General features: G+C 40.3%; 1 protein-coding gene across 3 annotated transcripts; it reads right to left on the bottom strand.

Moving 5' to 3' along the window:
• Positions 1-3,596: 3,596 nt before the first annotated feature.
• Positions 3,597-13,087, bottom strand: LOC131256614 (probable mitochondrial adenine nucleotide transporter BTL1). 3 transcript variants are annotated; one of them, XM_058257543.1, is made up of 6 exons: positions 12,800-13,087; positions 12,524-12,661; positions 10,580-10,674; positions 8,353-8,686; positions 7,263-7,500; positions 3,597-4,062 (listed from the first exon to the last, which is right to left on the bottom strand). In XM_058257543.1, the coding sequence occupies exons 2-6, from the start codon at positions 12,611-12,613 to the stop codon at positions 3,812-3,814; spliced, it is 1,008 nt and encodes a 335-aa protein (XP_058113526.1). In that variant the 5' UTR covers positions 12,614-12,661; positions 12,800-13,087; the 3' UTR covers positions 3,597-3,811. The 3 variants fall into 3 exon arrangements, with proteins under 3 accessions (XP_058113526.1, XP_058113524.1, XP_058113523.1); XM_058257541.1 differs by having other exon boundaries at positions 12,854-13,087; XM_058257540.1 differs by lacking the exon at positions 12,800-13,087 and having other exon boundaries at positions 12,524-12,764.
• Positions 13,088-18,885: the final 5,798 nt, after the last annotated feature.

The raw sequence follows: 18,885 nt of genomic DNA, 5'->3' as shown, positions 1-18,885 counted from the left end.
ATGATTATCAAGTGGGCCATATCAGTGGAACCATGTAAAACCGAAGGTCTGTCCTAACAACCGGTGTGGCCCGCTTAGTAAGCATAAAAAATTATTTTTATGTAAGGATAATCTTGATGGTGAATACTATCATTTTAACGATACAGATGTACCGCATGAATGGAACGTGGGAAGAAGAAATGGTACGGTAACACAACTCGTGGCACCGTTGCCTGTAGGTCATACAGAAGTTCTGATACAGTCATCCTTTTCCCTCCAATATACATGCAAAAAGTGGGCCCGTGATCATCATCTGATACAAAACCAAAATCAATGGACAGACAGTTGTATGACTTAAGTGTTGTAGTATGGCCCACTCAGTGATTGAATCATCCTGATTTTATATTACATGATCTTAGTTTTATGGCCCACCTTTTGGACGGATTGGATATTATATGAATTTGATATGTTGGTAGGAAAAAGGGGATGTATTAGAACTATTGATACAGCCGCTGTATCTTATCATTTTTCAAAAAAGAAAAGGGCGATGATACGGTAGAGCCGGAAGGACTGGAATATGGTAGAGTTATCGCTCCGTATTACACGTGGCATGTGAGGTTCAACTCATCTACAGTATGGATGGCTTATATTTTGAAAATAAAACCCATGTGATCATCAAATCCATTACTTTTTCTAAAGTTTATCCACCACCTAATTTGACGGTCAGCTATCTATGTATTCCACCACTACTTTAGTGAGCACAGATCAATGAATGAGATTGTATAACAAGAGTAATTTTTGCGTCATAAATAATCCATTTTAGCCGCTTCATATGGATGGATTCGATTCGTACATCACAAGGCCACGTGTACTTTAGAGAGATGAATGTACCATATCCAGTTCTTCCGGCTCCACCGTATCATCTCCCGAAAGGAAAAGAAAGAAGTAATACATTCAGCAGCTGTATGTGAACTTTCACCTACAGCCATTTCTTTCATTCCAACGAGTCACATGTACAGAATATATGATACATCCAAAAATAAGTCACATCATGGAAATCCCCTGATGCGGAAATCGGGCTGAACCATTCATTGACCAGGACACAACGTAAAAATAAAATGCAACCGTTGATATGAGTTTGCATTTTCAGCGAATGGCTCAGATTCATTTTCATATCATATGATTACCATGGTGTTCCATGACTTTTGTACGGATCAGATTTTTCACATATGTCACACATTGACGCAAAGGGATGGCTGTACGTGAACATTCACGTACTGCAGCTGTATCTGATGTTTCACCTGAAGCTTACGAAGTGGAGTCGGCAATCATCTCACTTTATAGTTCAGCCCTAGAAAAGTAGATGTTCAGCTGGCCCACACGCACCAGTCCCAACACATACCCCTACAGTAAGATGCACGTGAAAAAATGACACGTCTTAGTACATCCGATCCGTGTATCACGTGGGACCCACTGTCCAGATTATAATGCTATTTACATGTCATAAAGCCACACCCAAAACCAACGGATAGCCTACAAGCACTTGTGGCCTTCCATCTCTTTCATGCATGGGTGATCTGATCAATAGTTGAACAATCTCAAACTTTTGCTCAGATCATCCAAGACTATGGGCCTTACAAGATAAACGGATCAGATTTCTTCTTCACTGGTCACGGTTGCACGCGTGTGGAGGTTCATGTGGGTCGAGCGAGCCTCTGCATTTCACTTGAGTAAGGGAGAAAATATGGTAGATGCAGGAGAACCGAAATATGTTACATCCACCTCTGCACAGTACACGTAGCAGATTGATGTATCAAATGGGTTATCCATCTAGTGGTTAAGGGCCCCGCTATAGATACCCGATTACCCAACATACCCGATTCCTTAAGTAGGTTGGATATTGGATATTTATACCCAATTATCTGGACGGATTTGCATAACCTAACCCATCTAATAATATTTTAATTGTAATATATCAATATTAATATATATCTTATTAAATTGATATTGACATGGATGACGAGGTTGATATAGTAGGACACAGATTGCCCGGCGACTGAATCTCCAGGGCCCAAGTGCCCAGATTTATGGTGGGTTTGATGGGCTCATCTGACCCAATCAAAGTCCACCGTGCCAGGCCACTAGAGATGTCCCCAGTGACACCAGGCAATCCACTTTCAATACTGTTATCATTGTTAATCATTCAACGTGGAGAATTTTTATTTATAAGTTCTAGAATTTATAGCTTCATATCATCCTATTATGTTATTTGGCATCTACCATGAAAATAATTTTTTCAAAAAAATACTTTTATTACTTTTATTAGATATTTAACTTTTATTAAGAATATTAAATATTTAATTTATTTTTTAAGTTTTTTTTTTAAAAAAAAGTAGGCATTACTCATATATCAGACTACCTATCTGTCCCCACTTCTTTGGATGATGTCAGGATCCATATCCAAATCCAATATCCAAGTGAAATGTCATGTCCTTCACATAACTAGATATTGCAATGTTCAACCCCATATCTACCCCTGAGTAAGACTCAACTTGCTAGGTCCGAGCCAGAGAGAGATGATGATACCTTGCCTGAGACCAACCCAAGTCCAGCCTATAAACCCATTTGTGCAAATCCAGGTTATTCTTTTTTCTTCTTCTTTCGCTTTTTTTTTTTTTTTCAAAAAAAAAAGAAAATTATTACACACACCCCCACACACACGCTTACACACGCACGCCGTGGGATTTCACCACTGGTGGGTACTCGAATCCTTGACCCGGTGTTGCAAATCCAGGTTATTCACCGTGCTTGGACCATGGTCCGAAAATCAGATCAATCCTATAAATTTACAAGGGAATGAAACGAAACGAGTGAAGTAAATTATACATGTGTATCACAAGCACAAATCCAGGTGAACATGAGCCCACACTCCCACCTAACTAGGGGTGGGCCATACACCCAAAATCACACCAGGGGGATGACCCTAGCCAACCAATTGGAAGAATCCTGCCCATTGATGATTTATCTTTTCTTGGATTGTTTCGCCCTTTACAGCCACTCGGTCGTAACCTTCAAAATCCATCCAACCATTGACTAGGATGCACTCACAGTCCACCACAGGTTCCAACAGATGAACGGTCCTGATCTCCCACATTTACACAGCATGCACAGAAATTGAAGCCAATAACTTGTATTTTTTCTGGAACCAGTGACACGAATACCATAGGGGAGCTATTTGATACTCCAACTGAGCAGGATGCTTGATACACAGGCAGTAAGAAATTTTACACATGGTATACAATAAATCAAACTATAGCAGGAAGTAAGAGTCCTAAAATCAAAGTGGTTTAACAATCCTAACATCCAAATCGATGGACACTTGTATGTGGAAATTGGACCATTGTTTAACTTTCATTTCTAACCATCCAATAAACATCCAATAGTCGCATAATCAAACAAGGCGTTCGTTTAAACTGGGACCCATATTTTGGATGGTTTACTTTCAATTATTTTTCATTGCATGGAGCCAATTTATATGTAATCTCCAAGTGCCTGCGTATCATCCATCACACTCTGCCGAGTATCAAAATTTTCTCTTCAGCTAAACATTGTTCAAGTGCAAAAGAAAGCAATTAAATCATATCAATGTAGATCAACATCTTGCCTGATCCAGGAATCTTGTTAGCATAAACCAATGCGCCATCCTGACAATTTCTCTTACCGGACCAATCCCACCTCAGCCATATAAATCACCGCCTCTCCCCAACAGCATTGTGCATGGAAGGGCGCCAGAAGCGGATGAATTCAATCCATAGCCCCACATCAAAATCAGCTACAAATGAGGCCTGTCAACGAGCAAAACATCCTTCCATGCTTCATAGAACATCCATGTAATGCCAGATGACGGCATTACTTTCAAGCAGCTTGCGCCCCACCCTCTATAGAGACCCAGCAGCCCCTCCTGCTGAATGACCTCCGACAATGCAGCGGATATGTTAGCTGGACACTTCCCTTGCAGTGATCCAACCATCAGGCGCTTTCTCGCCACTTCCAACGGATAGCTGATCGTGCTGGCTGTGAAACCTGACAGGAGAAAAGGAAGAGGTCATACAGCGAATGCTGCTTTTCCCCTTTTTTTTCTCGATACTTTAGCTACATGAGACTAATTCAACTATGCACAAGTTATCACAACTTAATGTACCACAAAAAAGGTAGGGTACTGGAGGTACCGCCCAAATGTCATTTTTTCAGGCCCACCATGTAGATCGCCTGTCAAAAAAACCTGGCCGTTATGCTCATCAGGTGGGCCATACCATCACAATCAATGGGCAACCAATGATCTGAATCAACATGTAGGTGTGGCCCACCTAGTGAGTGGACAGCTTGGTTTTCGAAAAGAGGTGATTTACTAGACAAGTGGTTAAGCGCATCATTTTCATGGTCCTGATTTCCTAAACATTTGCGGAAAAGATGGTACGGTACCACAAGTTGTGGTACATTGCCTGTGGGTAATCAGTTCTCGCTGAACAGAACCATCAAGGAACCAGATCCCTTTATGCACCTTTTCTTGTCCACCAGAGATGTCTCTTCACATGCATGCCAAACCAATCCAGGCACCTCCACACGTGGGCATGACATACCAAACTAGCATGTCTAGGGCATCTAATCCATGCACCAGGTGGGACCACCATGCAGATCATTTGAACAAATATTCAGGGTGGTCAAATATCAGGTACACCATACACAAGACCTGTATGGAAACAATGGATGCTTTATAAAAACTTGCAAGGTTTTCCAGACCACCCATTGTCCAACCTGATAGTTAACCAGCTTGATTTCTTCCCGAATACAGTGGATCCCCATTTATGTACAATTTCTTAGACAGTGGTAGCCATCCTCCATAGATGTGCATTATACATACATATATTGAAAGATGAGAAATTTTATTAGGCTGAAGCCGAAGAAAGAAAAACAAAAGGAGAACAACAAAAACAAAGACACAACGAGACGCATCCCCCTCTTCCTCGAATTCTCTACATTGAGGATTTGGTTTCTACTTACCAACCAAGCCAGGGGGGGGGGGGGCGGTGCACATGACCATGACCAGACAGCACATGTGCATACTATAGTTATATGAAGCATGATACGAATGGAACAGATTCAAGTGCAGGAGCGGGGAAGCATCCGTTTCATGCTAGGAGGTACATGCAGCTACGAGCCATGAGTATGAGTATGAACATGAGCCTGAAGCACAATTCAAAGCAGGGACGACACCTGACTAGGATTGTGCAATAAGGTGCATACATGAACACTGATCCAAAATTGCTCCATTATCGATGGAGCACATCTCAAGAAACATGTTACTCGCACTCGGTTGATCATAACCATCCAATTTTGTGGTTAAACAGAGATTGTCAACAGCCAGAATTCCACAGCAGATATCTATGGTTAAGAATGACTTCTCAATAAGACTGGGAATTCTGGATCAACAACAAAATTCGATGATTGTAATCAACCTACCTAATATACTATTAGATATTGCTTGATTATAATCAACCTATGTAATAGTTTATTACATAATGTCTATGTAAGGCCCCAACTCCCAAGACCATAAAAAGTGGGTTGCATCAGGTTGGCAGCCAGCGTCAATGCCATAACTTTCATCACGAATCAGGACAATATGGCATTCCAAACTCATGCTAGGGCATTTGACCTATGGTCTAACTAAAGTTGTAGCCCTTGATACAGCGGAATGGTGGAAAAGGATTCACGTAGCGAACCCCAATTGGTTGGGATAAGGTTTAGATGATGATGATGATTGATCCACAACAGGCAGATGATTTGGACAGTTCATAACACGGATTGATACCCATGTATGGTGACATGCACAACCCAAAATCTGGATGAGTCACCACCATTTACAAAATGGTGGAAGTGGGCATATTAGTCTGGCCCCAATCTCAAATGGAAGCGTTTAACAGACACCCAGCATATGACATGTCAGTCTTCATTGCCCTATCATATCTCATGCCAAAAACCCAACACATCCACAAAAGACACTGCAGTTGCTTCCCCAAGAAAACGATAAAACAAGAGGGTTTCAATCTAAGCCTAATGAATCAGGAATCCGGAAGCTTTTGCTTTCAGCAATCTCAGAGAAATTCACCAACATTTGTCCCTAACAAGGTGCTTACGATTGTGGAGAACCCAGAAACAAAATTGGATTCCATGGAAAACCAATAATTCAAATACTCGAAAACTTGACTCGATTCATTATCTAGCCAGGTCAAGTCAATTTGACGACACATCCTGGTCTTCAATCAACTCTACTCGATTTATTTTTATTTTTATTTTTCGGAATTGTAACTCAAATCAATATTTTAATAATTGATTTTTTTATTATTTAACATGTTTAAAGCTGTTGGATATGGATAACAGACTAAAAATACCCGAACAACACAAAACTGCACATTGTAGTACAGTGGTAGCACATTCTCTCCCTCACAAAAGAGGTTCTTCGACTCTCATGCCAAGCATTTTTAGTTTTAAAAATAGACCCCAGCTGACTGGGTCAGTAACTCGGTCCAGTCATGCTGAGTCGTATAGAGTCGGTTGAGTTCTTGAGCCAACTCGACCAGTCTTGTCAAGACTTGGACAAGTCACGCTGCTCAGCGAGTTTCCATGAGTCATGAATCAAATCCCGCCGAATCAAGTTGACTCGGCTGAGTTTTGAGTCAACTCACCAAGTTTTAGAACAATGGGATAACCCAGTTTTCCACCACTTGAGAAGGGGGAGAAAAAGGAGCCTTGAAACTGATTTCCATTTCTCAACTTTTTTCTCAAAAACTATGGACATTCATTTTCTCGAAACAGATGTTGAATCGATTTCCAATGTAGAGAAGACAACAAAGGTAACCGTATGTGGAATCCATGAAAAACTGGAATCCCAAACAAACAATGGATAGATGGAAAATCAGAATCCATGGTGTTTTTATTCCCTGGCTCCTGAGGATTCCAGGTTACATTTGTCTCATGTTTTAGTTTTCCTCCATCCAAACACCCCTAAATGGAAATGCCAAAGGGTTCGAATTATTTTGTTGTGCAAGAACATGGAAAGCTAAAGCCAGCTTCTCACCTGATAGCAGGTCTCCATTCATGGCTCAGTGGTAGACTCACAGGAGTTTCAACACTGAGACCAGGAATCGAGTGCCCATGTGGTGTGAGTGGGTGTGTGAGTGGGTGGGGTGTGTGTTTAAAAAAAAAAAAAAAACAAAGGTTCTCACCTGATAGAGCTCCTATTAGAAGCAGCTCTGCACGGTTTAGTGAAGCCTTCTTCTTTGCTTGGCAGTAAGAGTTCTTCATCCTATCATACATGAAATAGTAGCACGTACTGTATGGAAGCATGCCAATCAGAGTTGGTGAAATACCAGCATAAAAGGCGCCAATTCCACCGTCCTTGTAGATGTTGTGAAGAGCAAGGCTAATAGTAGGGTAAGCCCCGGGATTTACGGTCAAGCGATCCTGTAACATACTCCAATGAGGATTCAAAGAAACAGTAGAAACTTTTTATTTTATTTTTTTGTTTTCTGCAGTCAACGGGCCACTAGATGCATTTAAAGATAAAAGGAACCCATTAAAAAAGAGGTCTCAAGTCTAACCAGTTGGACCACAAGTTATGGTCCACCCAATGGATAACTTCTAATCTATTATTTGAATGCAACATCCAACCCTTCCAATAGGTTGGCCCCACCATGAGGATCACCTAGTGCTTATCTGGTGGGCAACACGATAGAAAACAATGTCTAGCCATTGATAAATTGCTAATTACAAGTATGATCCACTTAATGAGTTGATTTGGTTCATTTTGCCTAAGGCAATCCTGATGGTGGGGCCAACCTATTGGATAGATCAGATGTCACATGCCCATGAAACGTTGGAAGTTATCTGCTGGGTGGACCATAAAATACATGTTGTTCTAGCTGAGCAAGCAATAGGTCTGTCCCAGCTTAGAACATTTATTTCTTGGGCCTGAAATTTATCTCGGGCTGCCTGGATTGGTGTTTGGGCCAGGCCTCGGTGGAAAATGACATCAGGTGGAGACCCTGACCTCACCCATGCATTTGTTAGGCCCCAATGAAAAGGCACAGACAGAGCCTACATGCCAAAAGATGAGACCCAAGCAAAACATGTTGCTATACAGGCCTGGAAGCCTAATCAACCAGCCCGGCCCATTGAAACACCTACAAGCAATGGAAGAATATTGTAAGACAGCACAAGCTGATAACAATATTTGGCTTCTCCTAAAATAAGTACTTGCCCACTCCACTTTCACTATTCATCTTACAGGTGACTAGCATTTTGCAATTTCTTTACCTTCATGACTTCTAGAGGATGACAGATAAGCGTGCTCACAATCCCTGCAGCTGCACCACCAACAGCCACAGGAGAGATGCACGAAAAAGATAACTCGAAATTGAAACGGCCGATTCGCACTTTCGGACACTTGTTTTGGTTGTGTTTCCCTTGGGAAGATGTTAACGTTCGTTTGACCCATTCGAACGTGCCAAGCTCAATTGCTTGAGTTGGGATTATACGGAGCATATTGATGGTGTTGCCTGCCCAGAGTCCTTGCCAGCCTTGCTGTTCTATGACCTCAATAAAGCTGCCTGCAATGTGTCTGGACCCGACACCGACCACCATTCTAGTCCTGCAAAAGAAAACATAAAACAGGTTTGGCATTTTGTTTTTTAAACAAATAGAGTTTTACCCATATATAATGTCAGCCAATGTGAGTTACTTTCCATTGCTGATGGCACCACTGCTGCCAATCTAACGGCTACCATTACATTTCTTGCTCTGTAATCACAGATCTCATTCATGTTGACAGAAGGGAATGGAAAAAATGTTTACTTTTTCTAGAAAGTCATCTTCTTCACCTGTCAGGATCACACTCTTGCAAAGAGACCCACTGTCAGCATCAGACGTGGAAGTAGAGTTGTAGAAAGAAAATGAGTAGAGTCAATACAACTCAGACAGATTTCAAGTCAACTTGAAACTCAACCTTTCAATTTGGTATTACAAAGCTTGAAAAGCTTGAATGAAAACTCAGAAGACTTAGCCAACTTTCTTGAGTCAAACCAGTAACTTGAAAAACTCAGTTGGGTCAACTCATTACCAGCTTCATGACAATCCCAACAAACCCCACAACCATGACAAAACTAATATGTTGTCCGATAAAAAATTGTACTGACATTGCGGTCAAGGCCACACCAGACGAAAACATATTTCTTATCCCCAAAAAAGTATAAGATAATGTGAATTGTGTGAGAAGATGCTGTAATCTGCACGAGACCTGACTATCATATCCCAAAATCATACCCACAAGAATAATAAGCTGGGGAGCGATTTAGTAGCAAGTAGGACTCATAACTTCCAATAACTTTCTTAAATCAAATAGGCAATGTACTATATAATAGAGTTAGCACACATATGTTTAGGCCCAATCCTATTTTATGCATTATGTCATCAATCATATTTCTATAAGATTCATACAATAAAACAAGACAGGAGGTGAAGCGTGCTTGATGTGACCTGCAAAGGGACTGAAAATATGAAGTATTGGGCCCGCTAGGAATTAGGATACATTGTTGAATCAAATTCAATAACTAGTTTGATGAGCTTTGCTAACCCACAAACATGTACAAGTCAGATAATGCATGCGCCACGCATGTGCCAGCGTGGCAGATAGTGAAATATCCAAGCCATCCATCAGAAGGGTGCCACTATGTAGATTTCTTGTTCCCTAGTCAGGTGGAAAACAGTTCACCGAACAAATGTACGTTTGTGAAAAAAACTCCGCCAAAGATTTCTAACCCGCCCATTCATTTCTAATATCATGGCACGCCTAATCAGTGGACCACCTTTATCTATGGGCAGTAACATCTACATGGTGAGGTCCACCTGATGGATGGCTTGGATATTTCACCTGTCTGGCATGCTGGCACATGTGGTGGCATATGCATTAGCTGACTCATGAATGGCCAAATTGCAGCTGGCTTCCTTAATATTCATTTTGGTGAACAAGGCTCTAAATAACAGCCGAGTTACCTTCTGAGTTGGACTTAAAAAGGAATCTAACTGCAATTTGTGGCTACTTCCTTTCATGGCTACTTAGGTAATTACAATTTGGTCATTATCTCTTTACTGGACTTACTGCACTAATTATTGCAATTTGAGTTAATATTTGTATCTGAATGCAGCCTCACAGAACTGGGCTGCCACAAATATTCACCTAGCTGGCATTACAATGGCAAACAAAGGCATCATGAAAATCATACAGGGTTGAACAAAGTGGCAAACCCTCCCTCGGAGCCATCCAGATATTTCCATAAAGCTCACAAATTCAACCTATTGTCCTAATTCATCAACCAATATATGCGTGTGTGTGTGTGTGTGATGAAACAAGTTCCTCATTAGAGATTATTGGCGGCTACGTATACCTGTGTATTTCAATAACTACTTGATAAATAGAAAACAACAGCAGCAGCTATGAAAACAAAAAAAAAAGAAGACAATACAAAATAATTGTAGAAATGCCCACCTAATGGTTTCAAGAGGAGCCAAGACAGCTTTCGTCATGGCACCTGCTAAAGCCCCACTGAGAAACTCACCAACTTCTCTATTCCTTAGAAAGCCCTGCATGACGTCAACCCATCTCAACAACTTTCCAATCAAAATCATAATTTAATTCTTCATGAAGCTCATGTAATATGTAAATCACTCCCCTATCAGCTCCACTCCGAGTAGAATCAAAATATAAATGAACATTCCTGACAGCCCAATAATTCAATCTTCAATCTGAACAGAAGTGACGGAAGTAGCTAATGCAGATCCATCAACCATTCCTCTATGTAAAGGCAACACAGGAAATCATCATGGTGATGATGATGATAGTAATAAAGAAAACAGGATTATAGGAAACATATAATTTCATCTCTCTTTTTTTTTAATGGCAACATATAATTTCATCTTCATTTCAAGAAAAAATGAACGTAGAAAGAACTGGAATTGACTGTGATCCCACTTGGTTCCTCCTCTACCCCAGCAGTATCAGCAAAATAAAAATAGCCCATGAAAAAGAAAGGAAAACGAAGATGATATCAACACATATCTAAAAAGAAGAGTAAATTTCAAGTGCATCGCACATGGGAATGGTTGCACATTAACACATGAGTGAGCATTTTTATAATTTGCAACTTAGAAAAGCATAGGAACTTATAAAATCCTTTTAAGTTAAAGATCAAGCACATAAACCCATGCATGCCAGATAGTTGTAAGTGATCCAGACCATTCTACCATTGGACAATCAAAGGCAGGACCTGTGTGATGGATGATGAGGATCAATGATCAGGCCATTTCTAGTATAATTAATATAGACCACCCATTTCCCTCACCGATGAATGGATGGTTAGATCATCCAACCAAAGTGATTCTTGAGAGGATGGCAATCAATGGTGGAGCCCAAGTGATGGATGGTCTGGATGAAGATCAGACTGTTACTATTATAATTAATTAAGATCAGGCCAATGAATGGACGGTTAGATCATCTGATCAAAGTGGTTTCTGAGAGTATGCACAATCATAGGTGGGACCACATGATGGATTGTCCAGATTAATGATCAGAGCTTTCTTTGTACCATTGCAAGACCTTGATGGAACCATAGGATTTTTCACAAATTTCAACAAACTCAAAGTCATCAAAATAAAAGAAAATAATTAGTTCTGTTCCGTTGATCTCCCTCTTGATCTCAAATGGGATAGGGATTCGGTGAGGCTGGGAAAAACCGAGTTCGGTGAGGCCCTGACGTGGAGGTCTCCCATTGGTTCAGCCCACATTATGTCACCCCATTTCTGACAGCGCCCAATCAAATCCTGCCTAGCCAGGGCCTCACCGAAGTGGGTGTTTCCCAGCCTCACCAAATCCGGTTCCTCTCAAATGACCATAACAGAAACAACCTTCAGATGAATAACAATATACGACAGTGGTCATCATCGACATTAAAATACAAGGAAATCAACAATAAAACAAGAGAAATGATCAGATACAACTGTCGACGGAAGTTAACCTACAGCCATTTTTTCTAACCAACGTGTCACGTGTAGAACATCCAATCCGCACAGAAGTCAGGCCATACCATGATGATCGCCCGATAGGAGAATTAGACCGACTCACTGGAACACAACATCAAGATCAACAAACAGCCATTGGTGTGGCTCAGTGTACTGGTCTGACTCATTAATGACTGGATCAGCCAGATCTTCGTACCACGTGATCATCATCGTATGGCCCACCTTTTTCATGGATTGGATATTATAAACATGAGACGTGTTGGCGGGAAAGAGCGGCTGCACCAAAACTTCCGATACAGCCACCTGTATCCGATCATTTCTTTAAACATTAAAGATACTCAGAACATAAAGAAATCAAGAATCAAAATTCAAAATTCAAAGAGAAAAGAAAAGGAACAGAACAGAAAAAACTCACTTTCATTGCTAGCCGAACATCAGGTACTTGAAAACGGAGCTCGAAACAAGCTTCCTTGTCAAGATCAATCTCCTTCGGCGGCAGCATCATCACACTATATACATCTGCGAAAAACACCAGATTCTTCTTCTTCCTCTCCTGAGATTTGGATTCAAATGCCATTGCAAGAATGAGAAGAATGACATAAAAGAGATGGAAAAAAAAAACCCTAGAAAAAGGGGAAAAGGGACGAAAAGGGAAGATGAAATGAGAAGATATTTGGTATATGATATATACATAAAAATGGTTATGAAAAGACAAAAAAGTGAGAAAAAGGGGGTGTTTGTTAACCGGAGTGGGTGTGATTTTTTTCTTTTATCGGGGGTGAGATTTTTCCTTCTTTCTTCTTCTTTTTCTACTTTGTCGTTTGGGATATTTTGATGGAGTACCGATTTGGGTGGCTCTCGGGGCCGACCAGATGAGTACTTCCGTCGTTGTCTTTCTCTGTCTCTTGAAAAGGATAAAAAGAGCGGAAGGACATCTCCCTCTCTCAAAAGGGAACAATGAAGAGAGATGGGAAACCGTTGGGTGAACCACGAGGACACCTGAAAGTTTGAACCGCCCTAAAATATCACGCAGACTCTTATGTGAGTTTTGCACCATTTTAAAACCAGAGAGTCTCAAATCCACTTGGACGCTGAGCGGATTAGGTACTACCGGTGTTTTCCTTGACTGTGGGGCCCACCTTGATGTGTTTTTTGTATATCCACGTCGTCCATTAGTTTTTTACAGCTTGGTCCCAAAAATTAAGCAGATGTAAATCTCAAGTGGACCACACAGCAGATATTGAATGTCCACCATTAAAAACTTCCTATGGGCCACGAAAGTTTTGGATCAAGTTGATAATTGTTTTTTCCCTTCATCCGTTTCCGTTTGGCCTTATTAACAGGTTGGATGGAAAATAAACATTACGGTGGGGCCTAAGAAGTTTTTAACGGTGAGTGTTTAGTGATCATTGTTCGTGCAGTGTGGTCCACCTGCTATTTGGATCTACTTCATTTTCTGGATCATTTCCTAAAATGAGTTTAGGAAAAAACTTATAGACGGTGTGGATATACAACACATATGTCAAGGTAGCCCCACAGCCAGGGAACCACCCACTACGGTCTTACACGGGTATACGGATCTGCTCCACAGCCAGTGGTGCGGACTCGGACGCTGATTTACTGCGAAAGCCCTTCCCATGAGTTTCCTCCGCAGGGATTCTAGGTGGGGTCCAGCTCGATGTTTGTTAGAAATCCAACTTGTCCGTCCGTTTTGTTTTTCGAGCTCATTTTAAGAAGCCAGACCAAAAATAGTATAAATCCAAAACTCAAATGGGCCAAACAAGATGAAACAGTGGGAATTTAGTTACCACCATTGATATATTTATATGGCCACGAAAGTTTCAAATAAATTTAAGTTTCTGGTGTTTTCACTTTATCCCATTGAAAATGACCTTATAAACAATGTAGATGGCATATAAACTTCAAGGTGTGTCTCATGAAGGTGGATCACTTGATTTTTAAGTAGTACAAAACTCGCGCAGGAGTCTCGCACAATTTAATTATCCTTAATATACATTGGTTATTTGATATGGTATTAAGAGAGAACATTGAAAGTAACAAAGATATCATTGGAATATATTATCTATAGGAGAGTTTATGTTAATCCAAATTACATATTTATAATTTATGTAAAATAATAAATAAATTGAAATGTTAATGACTTGTTGAATTACGTGTGATCACTTTGTCCTTAAAGTGTTATCCATTCATTCTCATAGTGATTGAGAATGTTGATAGGTTGCAGCCAAATAACTTGTAGAATACGTTGAGCCTGTATGCAATTATGCGTTCAACAAACATGAAGAACATGAATGAAATTTTGTGTGCACAATGTCATCTTGTATATAAATAAAAATAAAATCTCATATTAGATATAAGATTAGAAATCATAGTTGGATTAGACCACTGCTTTAGTCTATTTCTTGAGGAGTGTTGGCTAAGGTTCATATTAAACCTCGCTAACTTGATTAGAAGTCACCGCTGTTCTTCTTGTTTGGTAATATGCAGTAATAGTTCGAGTTGTTGGTGATGGTCCAATGATCCACCTAGGCATTGTTTATATAGGCTAGGATTGCTTGGCGTTTTTGTTAAGGGTTATAACTCTATGAGACCGTTTATGATTGTTGGTGAGAAGCTAACCGTTATTTAGCGGTTTTTGACCATTATACATGTGGGACAAACCAGCTGTCACATGCTAGCCATTTAGACTTATTGGCTAGGCATTTTATGACTGTTGGGCTAGCCATATGGAGCAGTTTTGCATGATCCAGTTTAATAATGCATGTGCAGTTATACCTCTTTTAAACGGCTAGTTTTCATACTATATAAAATACTGAATGGTCTCATTTAGACTACTTGTCCAAACACTCCAACTACCTGACCCAACGCTTCTGTTGTACTCGTCTCGCATTGGTTCGCGTAAAGTCGTGAATGAGCGATCTATATGCGACATGATGCGTATGTGCGAAATGTAAAATATGTCATTGGTGCCTCTACAACCATACTACCTCACATGCTCACACCCCTACACCGATCCCGAGATCGTGACCATGACTATGCCTGAGCCTATGCCCGTGCTCGTGCACGTGCGCACGTATGAGTTGAGTGTTCATAAGGTCATAAGGACATGGATGAAAGGAAAACACAAACAGCAAATTGATCTGCTACTTGAATCCACCTCATTTCAATGATCATGTCCTAAAGTGAGATGGCAAAATGGATCAAGGAAGTGGATATATAAAGAATGCATCGAGGTGGGCCCATGCTCAAGGCCTCACCCACCGAGTTGCTACCCCTGCCTCACCTAATCCGTGCCAAGGCCCATGCACACGAAGAATTTGAATATGGTAGGGCCATGATACAATTGGTAAGGGGTGTAGAAATCAGAACCGTCCATATGCAAGTCAGTATAATTGATAGCTTAAATATTAAAATTCACACCTATTAGAAAATCCTAACCATATGATATGTCACCGTGGGTGTTAAAGTGATGGCATATGCAATTTGAAAATCAATAGAAAAAATGACGGATAGTATCATCTAGTGGGTCTTAACTTTAAAATGTGCATTAACCATCCTCATTCCTCTTTATACCGGATCATAACATCAACACTCTACATCTCATGCGCTGGTGCAGGGATGGATCAAGATTACGCATTGTCGTGATATGGCGGGATTTTATTGGATAATAAGTTGTCACATCGGGCCGGCAAAAGCAAAAAAAAAAAAAAAACTGGATATGGTGGGGGACTGGATCTAGGGTCTCACCCAATCCGCTCTCGATTAGGTGAGACCCTGGACTCACCCAAGACAGCGTGGCCCTTACTATGAGCTCCACCTTGATGTATATATTTTATATTCAGGCCGTACATCAGTTTTTTAATACCATTTTAGGGCATTATTCCATAAATGAAGCAAATCCAATTATCAGGTGGATTGTGCCATGAGAACAACGATGATTGAATGCCCTACCATTAAAAACTTATTAGGGCACACCATAATATTTATGTAGTGATAACTTGCCATCCAATATGTTGATAAGGCCACATAAGTCCGGACCAAGGGAAAAAACAAACACAGGCTTGATCCAAAACTTACGTGGCCCACTAATGGTCAATTGCCACTATTCCTATGATATGGTCCACCCAATAATTGGATCCGCTTCAATTTTTGATAATGCCCTAGAATGATTGAAAAAATTGATAGACTGGTGAGTACGTGATACATACACAATCTTGGGTGAGTCTAGGGTCTCACCTAATACGCTCTCATTTAAAAATGAGGCACATTGAGTACCTAAAGGGGTCCTTACTCTTGCTCCGGTGGTAGAGTCTCTAGAGTTTCAACACCTGGCTAAGGGTTCCAGTACCCATAGGTGGTGAAATCCCAAGCTTTATGTATAACAATTAACAATAGACTATTATCCAATCAAATCTCATCACGTTGTAACTATATGACTTTAATAAGGCAGGGACAATACCCAAACATTAGTATATAACTAAGCTTATTTTTAATGGCGACTTGCCGCCTAATTAAATTTTATTATGTTATGCCATGCTTGTGCTAACATTGGTACAAGTTGAGGCAATACTCAATTCACATTAGTTTGAAAGTTGTTTGATCAAGTTTGTACTTAATTGGGCCCATGTCTAACAACAGTCTACCATCTAATTAAATCCTACTACATCATGCTCAAACTAATATTGGTATGGCTAAATAAAAGAGCAAACCCAAACCACATCTGGGAGAGACGACTCCATATATCTATTGTTCCTATTGTATGTAGATGATATATGCAGCTAAAAGAACCTGAATACAGTAGAGCCACCATTCCATCATACCCATGGAAGAGCAACATATCAACTGGGTTCATGAACATGCTTGGCGTGGTATTGACAGCCTTTTTCTTTCTATTTTTTTCTTTCTTTTTCTTTTTTTTTTTTTTACACGCACACACACACTCCCACACACTCACGTCATAGTGGTATTTCACCACCTGTATTTAAAAAATTAACCAATTTGACAGCCTATATTTAAAAAATTAACCAATTTGACGGTCTTATCCATCAGGTTTTTTTGGTTTACCTGATGAATATCTGACCGTTAGCATTCTCCATTTTCTATTGTTGTTTGATGTCCATCCATCAGATGAGTTCATATGTGTGATTTTTGAGTCATCAGGTATGCATGCCAGGGTCCAAGCAGTGAGTGGGGCTATCATTATGTCTACGAGAAATCCATCGTTCATCTATTTTGTCAGATCATGTTAAGACATGGTCCAAAAACGAGGCAGATCCAAAACTCAAGTGGGCTATGGTGAGAAAAAGTTGGTAGGAAAATGTCTACCCATTGATACCTCATTGTGTCCTGACATTGTCCATGGAGAAACCACCAAGAAGGATAAAAAGTGAGGATTGAACATCCACTGTTGAAGCATTCATAGGGCCATATAAGCTGATATTAAGTTCATCCCAATAAAAATGACCTTATGAATGGTATGGATGGCATATAAACATTATGGTGGACCCTTGACGTTTTAACTATAGGCCCATCTTACTTCTTGTTGGAGAGGTGGATTTCTCACAAACATGGTAGTGGGCCCCATCTTACTTCTTGTGGGAGGGAGTTTCCTAATATGATTTGGATCGAATTGTATGTTTTAACATGCCTTGGCCGGTCATCCGGTTTGCTAGCAGTCCTATTTTGGAACTTTTGAATTCGATGCTATCAGAAACATTTTACTATTAAACCGAAGGCAACCTATAGGAAACCATGCATGAGGTGACTTGGACTTTTTGTGATATTTTGAAGAAAGGAGAAATTCCTTCTGAGAGGTGGGCTTGAAATGTCCTTTGTTTGGATGCCTTGTGTGTCCTAATTTGCTTTAGTTTGGCCGTGTTTGGAAAAGCGTTGAAAACGAACATTCCACCCCATGCGTGTCATGCCCACATGCCTCATGCAAGACGCCTGGTTTAAAACCCAAACAAGACATCGACCCATTTCAATATTTTTGGCGGGTTTTTTTTTTTTTTTTTGACACATATACCACACACTCACACACATCACATGGGCGTATGATCTCATGATCTCGGTGTTGAAACAGAGTCTGTCTGCTATTGAGCTATGGCTAGGTTCAAACGGTGAGACCCACCCTGTAGTATAGATTTATTTCAGGTAAAATCATAAGAATAGATGGAGATACTAATGTTGTTTGGTTGCCACTTAAAAATGAGTTTATCCAGAGGTTTTGGTGCGGATTAAAAATAATAGCTTCCGAGCCTTCGTTATCCATGCCTCCTATGTCATTTGTGCGGATTAAAAATAATAGCTTCCGAGCCTTCGTTATCCATGCCTCCTATGTCATTTGAATACCTGGCACACATGGATTGGATTAACAGTCCATTTCATGGTTCTATTATTGTTTGGGCACGGTCCAAAAATCATGGTTTTTGGGAAGTTCTAGCCATCCATGACATACAAGTGATCACTTAAAGACAAATACCAGCACTGGGTCCTATTAGGAGCGAAAAGGCCTATTTATTAGATGTTAAGATAGTCTATTAGAATAAATTTAGGTTAATTATCAATTTATACTTGACCATACAGGAATTTTAGTTCAAATCATCAAACACATCTGTGTGGGAATCACCTTATGAATGGGCTGGATCGCATATAAACATCATGGTGGGTTTAGAAAGGTTTAGCCGGTGTGTATTTCCATTCACACCATTTCCTATGTTATAGTATTGGATTTATTTCAATTTTAAACTGACATCC

The sequence above is a fragment of the Magnolia sinica genome, chromosome 9 (assembly GCF_029962835.1).
Source record: "Magnolia sinica isolate HGM2019 chromosome 9, MsV1, whole genome shotgun sequence".
NCBI classification, from domain to species: Eukaryota; Viridiplantae; Streptophyta; class Magnoliopsida; order Magnoliales; family Magnoliaceae; genus Magnolia; species Magnolia sinica.
The sequence above is the reverse complement of the archived record's forward strand: the minus strand, read 5'-3'. Positions and strand labels throughout refer to the sequence as shown.